Raw genomic sequence first — 13,870 nt, 5'->3', positions numbered from 1 at the left:
CAGAATAAGGTCTGTGTGTCACTCTTACACCTCATACCCTTATGAGTTAGCTCTGTTTGACCAACTCAGTACGATTGTTAAATAGACACAGATTAATATCTCAGATTTTCTTAAGCAAATTACCTAAGCTATTATTTATTGGGCATTAATCTTTGACACATATATACCTTTTTCTTCTAGGGAGCTCAGTTGGCTATCTGTGTGTCTTTGGGTCTTTTTATATAGAAAACTTGCCACTTCAGTTTTTCAAAATGAAGAGACAACACATACTTTAAGAAGTTTTTTTTTTTTTTTAATTTTGTTTGTTTGTTTAGGGCCACACACGCTACATGTGGATGTTCCCAGGCTAGGGGTCTAATCAGAGCTGCAGCTATGTCTGTGACCTACAGCACAGCTCATGGCAGTGCTGGATTCTCAACCCACTGAGCAAGGCCAGGGATCAAACCCACAACCTCATGGTTCCTAGTCAGATTCGTTTTCACTGCGCCACAACAGGAACTCCAAGAAGTTTAAATAAAAGTTACAAATTTCATGAGAGTGTATATTATTGGTAATGTGCATTATTCTGTTTAGTGATTTTATCTTGTAATGCCTTGTATTTTTTATATACATTTACACAAGACACCTAGTTTTTCTGCTCTTCAGTAAATAAACGTCACTGATATTTATTTACCACAAAGCATGTAGTTTTCCATTATGTCATAAGAGTTAATCAATTTGCTGAGTTTTCTCTCTCAACTTACTCACTTTTAACACTTTCTCTAAAATGTGTAATGTTGGAGGGATTTCATGACATGATTATAAAATTAAATTGTTCTAACTGGAGCCCAAGCAATGTTTTTATGTTGCATTTGTTGCTTAAAGCATTTTGTGTTACAGCTGGATTTTGAAACCATATTAAATTGACTCCTGGAAACCTTCCAGCAGAGTTCAGTTCCTTTTCTAGACCTTCCATTTCAATACTTTGCTCTTATATATTGTATAGAACTGAGTTATAGCTTATTTATTGCATTTGTCAGTCTTAAATTTCAGTTACTATTTTTGCCCCAGTGGTGTATTGTACTGTTTAAAATTCTTAAGAATTATGTTTTTAGGCTACTTGGGTAGTAACATACTCTTTCCTCTTTATTGTTCTTTCAGATGTTTGTCACCAAATCCAACAAGCATGTAATTGGTTTCTCCAAGCATAAACTATTTAACATAAAGAAATTTTAATAGTACATACCATATATACAGTTCATTTTACACATACACACACACTTTTCCTTGGTCTATCTGAATTTGGGAACCTATGCAAATTAATCTACCAAATTATATTACTTTTCCAATACAAATGGGTGTCAATAAAATTAGTCATCAGAAACAGTTTAAATACCCTGTAACCTTACTGGGGAGAAGCTTGAAAATACTCCATGCTTTTGGATTAACTGAACAAAAATAGCTATCCTTTTCAATATCTATCCTTTGAATAAGGGAGATAAATTACTGGGTTTTAAGTGATTTTGATAGTGCCAGAGCTGTTACCTGTTTTTATCTTTTGTGTTAGAATTAAATTTATAATGATTAGATGCCATTCATAATCCCCAGAAGATCACAAAACACGACCGGTTCTCAGAAGCCCTAGTCTAATTATGCTTTTTTTCTATCTTTATATTATCAGAGCAAATATGGAAGCTTTCTTAGAAGTTGTCTGATTTGTATTTTCCTAATAATTTTCTAAAATTACTTTTCCTAAAATTAGCCATTATTTCTGTTACTTAAAACAGCAACAACAACAACAACTTTAATACTAACTCAGAAGAAGTGCCTATTCTTCTGGATCTATTTTAAATAAAATATGAAAAAATATTCCCCACTTCCCATTCTGGAATATTTCTGTCTTTACCTTCCCCATCTCTTCCCATTCTTATGAAAGTCAGCATCAGATAGGTATTTAGCAAATGTTTGGTTGGTGGATGGTAAGCATATAAGAGAAAATAAGTGAGTAAATAAATGACCCTTTATCTGTGCTCTAACACTGAGTGTCACCATTCACACAACATCATTACTTAGATACTTTACCTCTAAAACCCACACACCCCAAGTGAACCTTATCTTTCTTATGGTTTCATTCTTACTGAAACTTCTGCTACTCACTTTCTGTTCATGCTTCCACTTTTGTTTTTCAATCTTCTAGACCAAATTTTTTAGGGCCACACCTGCAGTATATGGAGGTCCCCAGGCTAGGGGTCAAATTGGAGCTGAGCTGCTGGCCTACACCACAGCCATAGCAAAGCAGGATCCGAGCCGAGTCTGCAACCTACACCACAGCTCACAGCAACGCCAGATCCTTAGCCCACTGAGCAAGGCCAGGGATCAAACTCACAACCTCATGGTTCCTAGTCAGATTCGTTTCTGCTGTGCCACAATGGGAACTCCCAAATCTTAAAAAAGAAAATGTAGTCATCTTTAACTTTGTTCCCTCTTTCTTCATCTATAGTTGTCTTTTTAAAAACAGTTTTTTTTCCCTTCAGAATTTCTCAAATTAGCTCTCCTTTTCCGGTCTTCTCCATCCAGCACAGTTCAGGATCTCATCACCTCATGCCCAGGTTGTTGGTTCCCTTGTCTGCTTCTGACATTTCCTCCATCCCCTAAGCCATTTTGGATGTGACAAACTTAATTTTTTTTAATGTTGTTTTAAAAACATTGCACTACTTTCCCGAAGGCTAAAAAAAGAACATTGAGAATCTTTGAGATGAGCATTTTGATCAGATTGCGATGCATTAGAAAGAGAAATGGAAATATAAGAAAAGCAGTAGGTGCAGGAAAGTTTGGCAGACAGGTTAGACCATTATTAGGACAGTTGGAGTCAGATAATAGTTTCATTTTATGTGTTTTTTAATATAGACGTGAACATGTTATAAAGCTGAATAAAAAATTTTTCAAAGCTCCCATAACGGAATGGAATAATTGTGGAGCTGAGATTTCTAACAAGACAAAAAAAGATGAAGTCCAAAATACAGGTGGAGGGGTGCAATGAATATTCTTTTTTTATAGAAGAGACTTCTATTAAAGATGACAGGATGAGGGAGTTCCTGTCATGGCTCACCAGTTAGTGAATCCGACTAGGAACCATGAGGTTGCGGGTTCGGTCCCTGGCCTTGTTCAGTGGGTTATGGATCTGGCGTTGCCGTGAGCTGTGGTGTAGATCACAAAAGTGGCTCAGGTCCTGCGTTGCTGTGGCTCTGGCATAGGCCAGTGGCTACAGCTCAGATTTGACCCCTAGCCTGGGAACCTCCATATGCCGTGGGTGCGGCCCTAAAAAGGATAAAAAGACCAAAAAAAAAAAAAAAAATGAGAGGATGAGAGTAGAGATATGAGGGAATGAGATGTTAAATAAAAACTAGTGTACTTGATAGAGTTTTACCAGATAATCTCACTCTTACCTCTTGGCATCTGTTTCTTTTTCTTCAGCATGTGGACATTGCAGCATTATTGATAAAATACAACACATGTGTAAATGCAACAGACAAATGGGCTTTTACTCCTCTTCACGAAGCAGCCCAAAAAGGCAGGACTCAGCTTTGTGCCCTACTCCTGGCACATGGCGCAGATCCAACTATGAAGAACCAGGAAGGTCAGACACCTTTAGATCTGGCAACAGTAAGTCTTCATGTCAAAATATTTAGTATTGCTTTTTATAGTGTTAGTGATGACAGTAAATTCCAGGGCTTGCCAGGTTTACCTTTAGTGATGCATGCATCACTTAGAAAAAGAACACTATTGGAGTTCCCATCATAGCTCAGCTGTTAACGAACCCCACTAATATCCATGAGGACGTGGGTTTGATCTCTGGCCTCGCTCGGTGGGTTGAGGATCCGGCGTTGCCATGTGCTGTGGTGTAGACTGGAAGCTACAGCCCCAATTCAACCCCTAGCCTGGGAACCTCCATATGCCTTGAATGTGTGGTTCTAAAAAAGAAAAAGAAAAAGAACACCATTTCCTTTCTTCTGAATTTTAAGTTCTTATTTTTCATATAATTTTAAACTGTTAAGACAAACTAAGCAGTAAATTAAAAATTTTTTTGCCATGTTTAATTTACCGGGGAAAAATGTGAATCGTAGAAAAATATGTATATGGAGTGTATTCTCAAAGAATTACATTTAGTAAAATATCATTTCATCTTCTACATTTGGCATATTATTCTAGAACAACTGATGTTCATGATAATTTACCCGAAGCCATGGGATATTCAGAAAAATTATCTTTTGGGCAGTATATCATTCTTCTGAAGATAGAAAAATAAATTGATATGCTATAGAAATAGTAGTATCCATGAAGACACAGGTTCAATCCCTGGCCTTTCTCAGTGGGTTAAGGATCCAGCATTGCCATGAGCTGCAACACAGATCACAGACGCAGCTGGGATCCCATGTTGCTATGGCTGTACTGTAGGTCAGCAGCTATAGCTCCAAGCCAGCAGCTGCAGCTCCAGTTCAACCCCTAGCCTGGGAACTTCCATATGCTGCAAGTATGGCCCTAAAAAGCAAAAAAAAAAAAAAAAAATTTAATTGTATACCTGGATTTCTCTTGTGGTATAGCAGGTTGAAGATCCAGCTGTTTCACTATAGCTGCTTGGGTCACTGCTGTGGCACAGGTTTGATCCCTGGCCCATGAATTTCCACATGCTGTGGTATGAGCGAAAAAAAAAAAAAATTGTATGGTTTCTCCAGTTCTACCTACTGAAATTACTGGGACTCTGGAGCTGTGAATCAGAGAAGGATAGAGGAAGGAATGATAAAAACCAATAAGGAAAAATGGAGCATTCATTGAAGAAAAAAATCATCAAGCATTTGGACCTTAGTGAAAAACTTAACCATTTTAAAATATAATGTTTATTTGTGTGTTTATTTTTATTATTTTAGGCTGACGATATTAGAGCTTTGCTGATAGACGCCATGCCCCCAGAGGCCTTACCCACCTGTTTCAAACCTCAGGCTACCGTAGTGAGTGCCTCTCTGATCTCACCAGCATCCACCCCCTCCTGTCTGTCCGCTGCTAGCAGCATAGACAACCTCACCGGGCCCTTAGCAGAACTGGCAGTAGGAGGAACGTCCAACACTGGGGATGGCGCAGCAGGTGCAGAAAGGAAGGAAGGAGAAGGCAAGTATACCTGTGAACACACATTTGGTTTTGGTGTTTTAGATGAACAGATTCACTTTTTTCTATCAGTGATTATTGAACACCTCAATTAGAGGCATGCTGTCTATAAGTTTTCATGTATACAACAGATCATAAGAAGTATGTCTTCAGGAGTTCCCATTGAGGCTCAACAGTAACGAACCAACTAGTATCCATGAGGATGCAGGTTCGATCCCTGGCCTCATTCAGTGGGTTAAGGATCTGGCATTGCCATGAGCTGCAATGTAGTCACAGACATATCTCACATACTGCAGTGCCGTGGCTATGGTGTAGGCCAGCAGCTGTAGCTCCAGTTCGACCCCTAGCCTGGCAACTTCTATATACTGCAGATGCTGCCCTAAAAAACAAAAAAAAAGAAAAAGAAGAAGAAGAAAGAAATATGTCTTCATAGAATAAATTCCTTGGCATCTACGTTGCTCTTACTTATGTATATCCTAGTACATTCTTTTCCAACTATAATATCTTATTGAACTACTAAGTGAGTCTTATTGCTGAAATTATATCAGAAAAATACTGAGAGATTATGTAAGAAGTGAAAACTAAAACAATAGCTGATAAATTTGGATTTTTAAATTCCAGTTTTAAATATTTCACTAAAAGCACTGTGTTATATTACTGTTACACTACTGATAAGAATAACTTCCCCATCAAACCCAGAGATAACTCAAAGTACCTGAGTTAAGTTTATGTATTCTGGGTTATTTCATATTGTGTAAAATCATCTGCACAGCCAAAGGTGTCAAAGAGCTATGGCTTTAAATAAATACTGGAACTTCACTTAGATTGATAAACTTTTTTCTGGAAAAAAAACTCTAATATACGTCTGTTTTAGTTGCGGGTCTTGACATGAATATTAGCCAGTTCCTGAAAAGCCTTGGTCTAGAACACCTCCGGGACATCTTTGAAACAGAACAGGTAAGCTCACATGTATAGTTGAGTCTTTTAAATTAAATATTGAGTTACTAATTGTCACTCTTTTTTTTTTTTTTTTTTTTTTTTTTTTTTTTTGCTTCTTAACTGCTATTTTAAAACTCAAAACAAATTTCTGAAAAGCTAGGGAATCTAGTATTTTATACTTCTTTCCAAAATTTTCTAACAGATGATGAGTCTTCAGTTGTTATTTTGTTGTATCTTTATAAGCAATCTGGCTCAATGTTTTATTACATGTCAACACTTAAGCTATAAAACCACTCAAAAGGATATTTTCAAAATCTTCCCTCATTATTTGGTTCCTGAAAAGTGGTAATCCTAATTCATCTCATTTTGTTACTAATGTGACTAGACTCCACTTAAAACTAGTGAGAAATTTTTATGTTAACTATTTAGCAAAATCTTCATTAATCAATTGTTCATTAAATTGCAAAGCAAAATAATTGTTGGGCAAATGTACCTTTTAAAAATTGCTCTTCCATGAAGTTTCCATTGTCTAGTTGGAGCCTAAAACAATGTTGAACCAATATTTGGCCCCGTATTTACAGACCTAGCCTATTTTTAGATATATCTGAAATGCTTGTGAAGGTCTTAGTATGAAGTCCTCACTAGGGATGTTTATGAATTAAGATCCTTCTGTTTGTCATTCTGTTTTTGCACAGGATAATGAGTTTTGAATTTATCACTGCATGATTTCATTACCATTAAATATCAAATAATAAATTCCTGAGTTTTAACTATTATTAATACACATAGAATCTTAGAATGGGAAAGATCTTTAGAGGTCATTAAATCATTCTTCCAGATGTAAAAATTACTATCCTTTTTACATCAGGTTACAATTTGGGCAGGCGTAATAAAATGCTTGTAACTTGAAGTGCACCCAAATCTGCCCTGTGTATAGCCATTAATCTTATGTTTACATTTGCCCTGCGTTGCACAGAAATCTAATCTCTAGTGTATTTATTAGACTAGCATTAGTTTCATAGGGCTGCCATAGCAAATTTTATCACACACCTCTGGCTTAAACAACAGACATTTATTCCCTTGCAGTTCTGGCAGTCTGAAGTTCAAAATCAAGACGCTGGCAGAGCTGTACTCCCTAAAACACTCTAGGAAAGAATCTGCTCCATGTCTCTGCCAACGTCTAGGCCCCCTTGGCTTCTGGCCAAATCCATCCAGTCTCTGCTTCCATCTTTACCTTGCATTTAAGTGTGGTCTTCTCTTCTGTGTGTCTTTTATAAAGCCACTTACATTGAGTTTACCACCTCCCCATGTAATTAGATGATCTCTTATCCAAGATCCTTAACTGAATTTACATCTGCAAATAAGGTCCTTCACAAGTTCAAGGGAATAGAATATGGACATATCTTTTTGAGGGCCACCATTTAGCTCACTCTAACACAATACAGCCCTTCTTACATTTTAAGAAGTTATGGATTTACCCTTCCAACCAGCCATCCACCCCTAGAAAATTTCTCCTAATTTGGCATACATTCACCTTTTTCAGTTACTTTTCTATAGATATAGTGTCCAAATTCTTCACTGGCCTCTTTGCCCCATTCTGATTTCTTTGTAGGTGTATAGTCAGTTTAGAGGTAATTAAAAACCCCAGGTTTTTTTCCTATCAATTATGCTATTAAGATTTTCTAATGTCCTTTCTTTGCTTTCTTCTTTTTTTTTTTGTGTGTGTGTTGTTTGTTTGTTTTTGTTTAGCCAAATTTCTCTGTATTATTTATTATAGTTCATAGTTAATACTTTTAATGATGAAAACAGTTGGGTTGAAGTTGCACTGGACTAAAAGAAGACCTTGATTCTTATTAAAGCATTTAACCTATCACTTGCTTTGTTTGTGAAATCTAGTACTTGCAGAAATCCAAAGTGTTAAATCATATGCACAGCCAAGGGTGTAAGAGAGCCATGGGTAGCTGGGAAGTTTTATGCTTCTGTGCCAGTTTTTAAAATAGGCTTTAGTGAAGCATCAGTTATGTCTTCTGTCTATTGGTGAGGATTTTAGAGACTGCTATAATAATTTCCTTTAAGCTTCATCTACCATTGATCACCCTCTGGTTTGGAGATTTCTCCTGAGAATATCCTAAACAGTACGACTCTTTTCCCCTTATCCTTTCCCCAAAGGTATTAAGGCTGTTTTTAAAAGAAATGTCCTCTGCTAAAGCTGTATTCCAGCCATCTCCCTTCTTCCCAAATCATTTCCTCAATAACTGTGAAATTTCGCATATGAAAACGAAGATCCTAATTCAAACAAATAACTCCAACTGACTGTTTTGCAAGAGTTTACCTTTCTACTCTTTTAGTCAGTTTGCGTCATAATGTTATTATTTTTTTCTTTTTTACTTTATATATTCTCTTTTACTGTAACTGATTTCCTGTGGCATGGTTATCTCACTTTATTGATTTTAATAGTTTAGTCTTACAGTTGGTCCTTTTGACCTGGTTCCATTGTTTTCTTTTTCACTGCAGTTTTGTCCTGAGTTCCATTGATTTTTTTCCTTTTGTTTGCCAGAATAATTTCTGTCAGCTCTTCCATTTAATGTATATTACCTAGCAGAGTTCCTCTCCTCTAGACAAACGATGTTGCCATTCTGTGTATCAAACTGTATTTGACTGTCCTCTGGCCCAGTCTTCAAGCAATCAGGTTTTTATTTTGACAACAATTGTTACTTGACTAGCCTTTAGTTGTAAAGTAATAAGTTCTGTGATCTTTTTCATTACTTACCCAGAGGATTTTCCTTTTTTTTTTTTTTTTTTTTTTTTCTTTAAGGGCTACCCCTGCTGCACATGGAAGTTCCCAGGCTACGGATCCAATCAGGGCTGCAGCTGCAGGCCTACACTACAGCCACAGCAATGCTAGATCCAAGCCACGTCTTCACCTATGCTTGCTCACGGCAATGCCAGATCCTTAACCCACTGAGTGAGGCCAGGGATCAAACCTGCCTCCACATGAATACTAGTCAGGTTCTTAAACCACTGAGCCAGAGCAGGAACTCCCACCCAGAGGATTTTCTGACATTAACTTTCTATATCCAGCTAGTAATATGTGATGAGGTTAAGATATTTGTGAGGTGAGGGAAAGAGTTAGGGTGTATGCATTGTACCATCTAATTCATGTCTATTCAGTTTAAGCCAGAGTCATTCTGTTTCCTGAGACACTTTGACACATAATATCTTACTGCTTTGGCAGTATCTTACTGCTTCTGTTCCTACCAACGCATACTGCTCTCCCAGTAGAGTGGGAAACATGGTTCTTTTATTTCTGGTCCCAGGGCGACTTCCTTTAGAGCATCATAGCCTTATCTCTTACCGTCACAGTTGCTCTCTCAGACGTCTCTTATTTGTCAATGTCCTTTTTAGTAAAGTACAGTACCAGTGTCACTTTGGCCCTTCCTTTGTAACATAGCTTCCTGATTTTTCTGTGAGAAAGACTGATTTGATTTACATTATAATTCCTGGAACATAAATGCTGTGAGTTGGAAAACTCCCTGTGAACATATTTATGGTCCACCTATATATTTTCATGAAAAGTGACCATATAAATTTTTATTTCAGAGTCTAAAGACAAAGACTCAAGAATTCATTATGAATATGATTGTGAAGTTAGTTTGAATTACTGTTACTCTAACCTGCAACCTTTTAAGCCTGAGAAAAGAAAGGCCTTTTTCATTAAAACTCCAATTTTTCTTGCTTCACCCCAGCAAAAATGAATAAATCTTAGAAGCAAGAGGCAGCCTGTCTTAAAGTAACATTCTTGAAGTGGCATTGGCTTTATATGCAAGATGATTCAGCTGATAGATGGATAATCTTTAAAGATTATGATTTGGTTTTAATTTGTACTAAATATAAATAACTAGCCCAACAACCTTAAAATTTACAGGGTATAACTAAGTTAAGGTTTTTTTTTTTTTTTTAAGTGAGTTCATTTAAAGATAATTTTCAGAAAAAATATTTCTATTTTCTAGCAGTACGAAAGCCCTGAATCTTGAAGAAATATATCTAAAATCCAACTAGCCTGCTTTACTTCCAGATATTTCCATTTCTTTTATTAACACAATAATCTCATATTCAGCCAGCTTCAGAATTTTGGAATAATCTTTACTCCTATTCTTCTTTTTTTTTTTTTTTTTCTTCACCGTTTCTATTTACCAGGCCCTGTCAGCTCTTCTTTTGAAATTACTCTCTGATTCATCTCTTCCAACCCACTCCACCCCATGGTCATCTTGTTCACAGTCACCTTCCTTCCAGATCTGCCCTTCTTACCACCATTCTCGTAAAATACAGCTCTGTGTTGCTCTGCTGAAAAGGTGTCCTTGGACATCTTGGTTACTGTCTTAACTAGATGTGTAAAGCCCATTAAGATCTACTCTTAGCCTGCTGCTCTGTCCATCCCATCTTTTATTCCTATATACACATTATACTCAAGCCATTTGGAACTTTATTACTAGAGTCTCTCGTATGTTCTGTGTTCTCTCACTTGATTTTCCTTTGCACATGTTACTCCCTTGTCTTAAACAGCCCTCCCTTGTTCCTCTTCCTGATCAAGCCCTTCTTAGCTGAATTACCTTTTTCTAAGAACCTTTCCTGACCCCCTTCCTGTTGTTCCCAACCCTCCTGAGAGTTCCCATAGGGCTTCCTCCAAAACATTTACCAACTTTTACCAAATATTTGTGTTTACATTTTATCTCCTTGGTAGAGGAAATAGCATGATCTATATACGGTAGTATTCTGTTTATTCCCTGGCCTCACTCTTTTACCACCAATTTTTACCAGTTACCTTTCGGATCCATAGTGAGTTGTTTTAGAATTAAATGAAATGTTTAATTAGTTACTTTTTTGGGAAATATCCAGCACATAGAAGGTACTCATTAAATATATTGTTATGAATGAAGGAATGAACACACATCTAAATTCTTTGGTTTATTTTATCATTTAAGGTTTTACAGTTGCAATGCTGACAAATATGGGGACAAATTGAATACTATGTAACTCAAAGCAACTAAATGTAATGTTTAGTTATTTTGGCTTTCTAGTCATCTCTTTTAAGAAAAACAAGCAAGGGAAAGACAGATACGGCAACACATTTCAGCTCTTCTGTGTACTACATTTATAACTTCTTTGAGTCTTAATTTTCCTCATAAGGACATAATAGTATCTCTTGGGTCATTGCAAGGATTAAATGAGATATTCATTCCATGATTGGAGCCATATAATGAACAAATGTATCAAATGTTCTCTATTTCTTCTCTAGAACCTGATACTATGTTTTGCTGACCTGCTTTCTGCTTCTTTCAGACACATTATACATATCAATTCAGAAAAGCTAAGAACTCTTTAAACTGAAGCTGCCACATAGATAAGAGATCCTGCTTTTATGTCAGCCTTATCTGATCTGAAGTTTAGAAGGGAAAAAAATGGAGTATCAGTAATGTAGTAAACCTTGTGCGTGGTTTCCAAGTATATTAAAATAATATCTAGGTGGAGTTCCCATCGTGGCTCAGTGGTTAACGAATCTGACTGGGAGCCATGAGGTTGCAGGTTCAATCCCTGGCCTTGCTCAGTGGATGGGGGATCCGGCATTGCCATGAGCTGTGGTGTGGGTTGCAGATGCGGCTCGGATCCCCACATTGCTGTGGCTGTGGCGTAGGCCGGTGGCGACAGCTGCGATTCAACCCCTGGCCTGGGAACCTCCATATGCCGCAGGAGCAGCCCAAGAACTGGCAAAAAGACCAAAAAACAAAAATAAAAATAAATAAAATAAAATAATATCTAGCTAAAGATGTAAAGACTCCTATCATGTTGCAAACTAGTCTTTCTCAAATATGTATGTTTCATGACTGTCACTTTTTAGAAGCTCTCCTAAAAACTTCTTTTGGGTGATTGGAAGTGAATTGCCCATTTTGTGCGACGGCGCAATTATTTCTTAAATGGCCACTTAGGAGCAATACAGTAAATTATTTCCAGACAATGAATGATGTATGCTTTTTTACTGAGAAGATCAGACTCATTATATAATATTTCGTTCTGACAATAAAAGTCATCAAAGCTCCAGGCCTAATTTGTCAGTTTTTTGTCAGTTTTTTAAAATGTCATGCTCAAGTGTAAAGATAGAGAGAGAGATGGATAGATTAAAATATCTCATTTGAGTTGGGAAAAGGGTGTCTATCAAAGGATTTCTCGGTTTCCCAAGGAAAGAGAAAATTGAAAGCTAATCTTGTGAAGTAGTATTGGGATTGTCACAGGGCCAGCTTCTGAGCAGAAAATTACAGTTAATCCCTCAAGAAATGTAGTAGCCACCCAAGATTTCACCCTGTGCATTCAGAACACTGCCACTGGGTGGCAGTAGAGTCACAGTTATTTTAGTCAGCAAAGGAATCAATTTTGAGCCGTGGTAGCCAAGTCAATCATCTCCATCCAGAGATGAATAAGCAAAATTTTAAAACCACGTTTTGTATAAAAACAGAATGTATGTTAGGCTTCAGAGATTGTTAGATCTGTGAATTTAAAAGAATTTAAAAACCATCTATCTACTTTGTCTTTTCTTCTCCAAATTGGAATTCTTTGTATAACTTCTATATAAAATGGTCTGTAATCTAACCAAATACTTAGTGATATAAATCTTACTATTTTCTAAGACAAGCTTTCCCACGCTTGACTAATTCTTAGCATGGAAAGTTCTTTCTTTTTCTTTTTTTTTTTTTTTTTTTTTTTGGCTTTCTTAGGGCTGCGCCCGCAGTATATGAAGGTTGCCAGCTAGGGGTCAAGTCAGAGCTACACCACAGCCACAGCCACATCAGATCTGAGCCGTGTCTGCGACCTACACCACAGCTCACCGCAATGCTGGATCCTTAACCCGGTAAAAAGGCCAGGGATCGAACCCACAACCTCATGGTTCCTAGTTGGATTCATTTCCACGGCACCACAATGGGAACTCCCTGGGAAGTTCTTTCTTATCTTTATCTAAACCCTATTTACCTAAAGTTAATTTCTTTTGCCACATTCTGTTTCACTGTGCTGAACACCTCTCCCTTTGCCTACGGCTCATCTCTTGCTAAGGCTGGATGTTGGGATATGGAGTTTTCCCATTTTCAAGCTATTGGTTGTTCCCTCTTGTGTCTTAAGGCAAGCAAAATGTGATAGAACTAAATACTCAGAAGGAAAAATAGCAGTGGTCATTTTTTATTTCTGTAGCATTGTTTCTCCCATTTTAATTCCCCATTGACTGAAAGCAAAGTAAGGAGTATATTCAGATGAACAAAAAGCTGATAAATTATCAAGTCAACTTTAAGAAGATTGTAAGTTCATACTTATAAAGAAAACAGAAGAATTTTCTTAACTGAATGGATACTGTAGCGTTAAAGACAAATGGAAGAATTTTCATCATCTGAGGAACTGTTAAAGATTTAACAATTAATTTTGTTTCATTTTCAGATTACACTAGATGTGTTGGCTGATATGGGTCATGAAGAACTAAAAGAAATAGGCATCAATGCATATGGACACCGCCATAAATTAATCAAGGGAGTGGAAAGACTCTTGGGTGGACAACAAGGTAAGCTATTAAAAAACAGATTTTAGGAATTAATGGTACAGGGTAAGTACTTGATTGGGTGGCCTGACCCCAGAGCTCATGCGTGTGACTGGGGTGGCACCTCCTGCCTCCCCCATCTCTGTCATTGGCATCACTCTCCCTCTAGTTGGTCTGCTGGAAATTAGAGTCACTCTTCCCTCTCCTCAGCGCTTTATA

General features: G+C 37.1%; 1 protein-coding gene across 1 annotated transcript in view; it reads left to right on the top strand.

Annotated features, from left to right (window-relative positions):
* Positions 1-13,870, top strand: part of TNKS (tankyrase) — a 167,671-nt gene that overhangs the window by 139,413 nt on the left and 14,388 nt on the right. The window contains exons 18-21 of the mRNA XM_003133396.5: positions 3,454-3,642; positions 4,905-5,142; positions 6,014-6,096; positions 13,555-13,675. Of these exons, the coding sequence (XP_003133444.2) occupies positions 3,454-3,642; positions 4,905-5,142; positions 6,014-6,096; positions 13,555-13,675 (631 nt within the window). The remainder of the gene's footprint in view (positions 1-3,453; positions 3,643-4,904; positions 5,143-6,013; positions 6,097-13,554; positions 13,676-13,870) is intronic.

The sequence above is a fragment of the Sus scrofa genome, chromosome 15 (genome assembly GCF_000003025.6).
Source record: "Sus scrofa isolate TJ Tabasco breed Duroc chromosome 15, Sscrofa11.1, whole genome shotgun sequence".
Classification (NCBI taxonomy): Eukaryota; Metazoa; Chordata; class Mammalia; order Artiodactyla; family Suidae; genus Sus; species Sus scrofa.
This window is presented reverse-complemented; position numbering and strand designations above follow the sequence as displayed.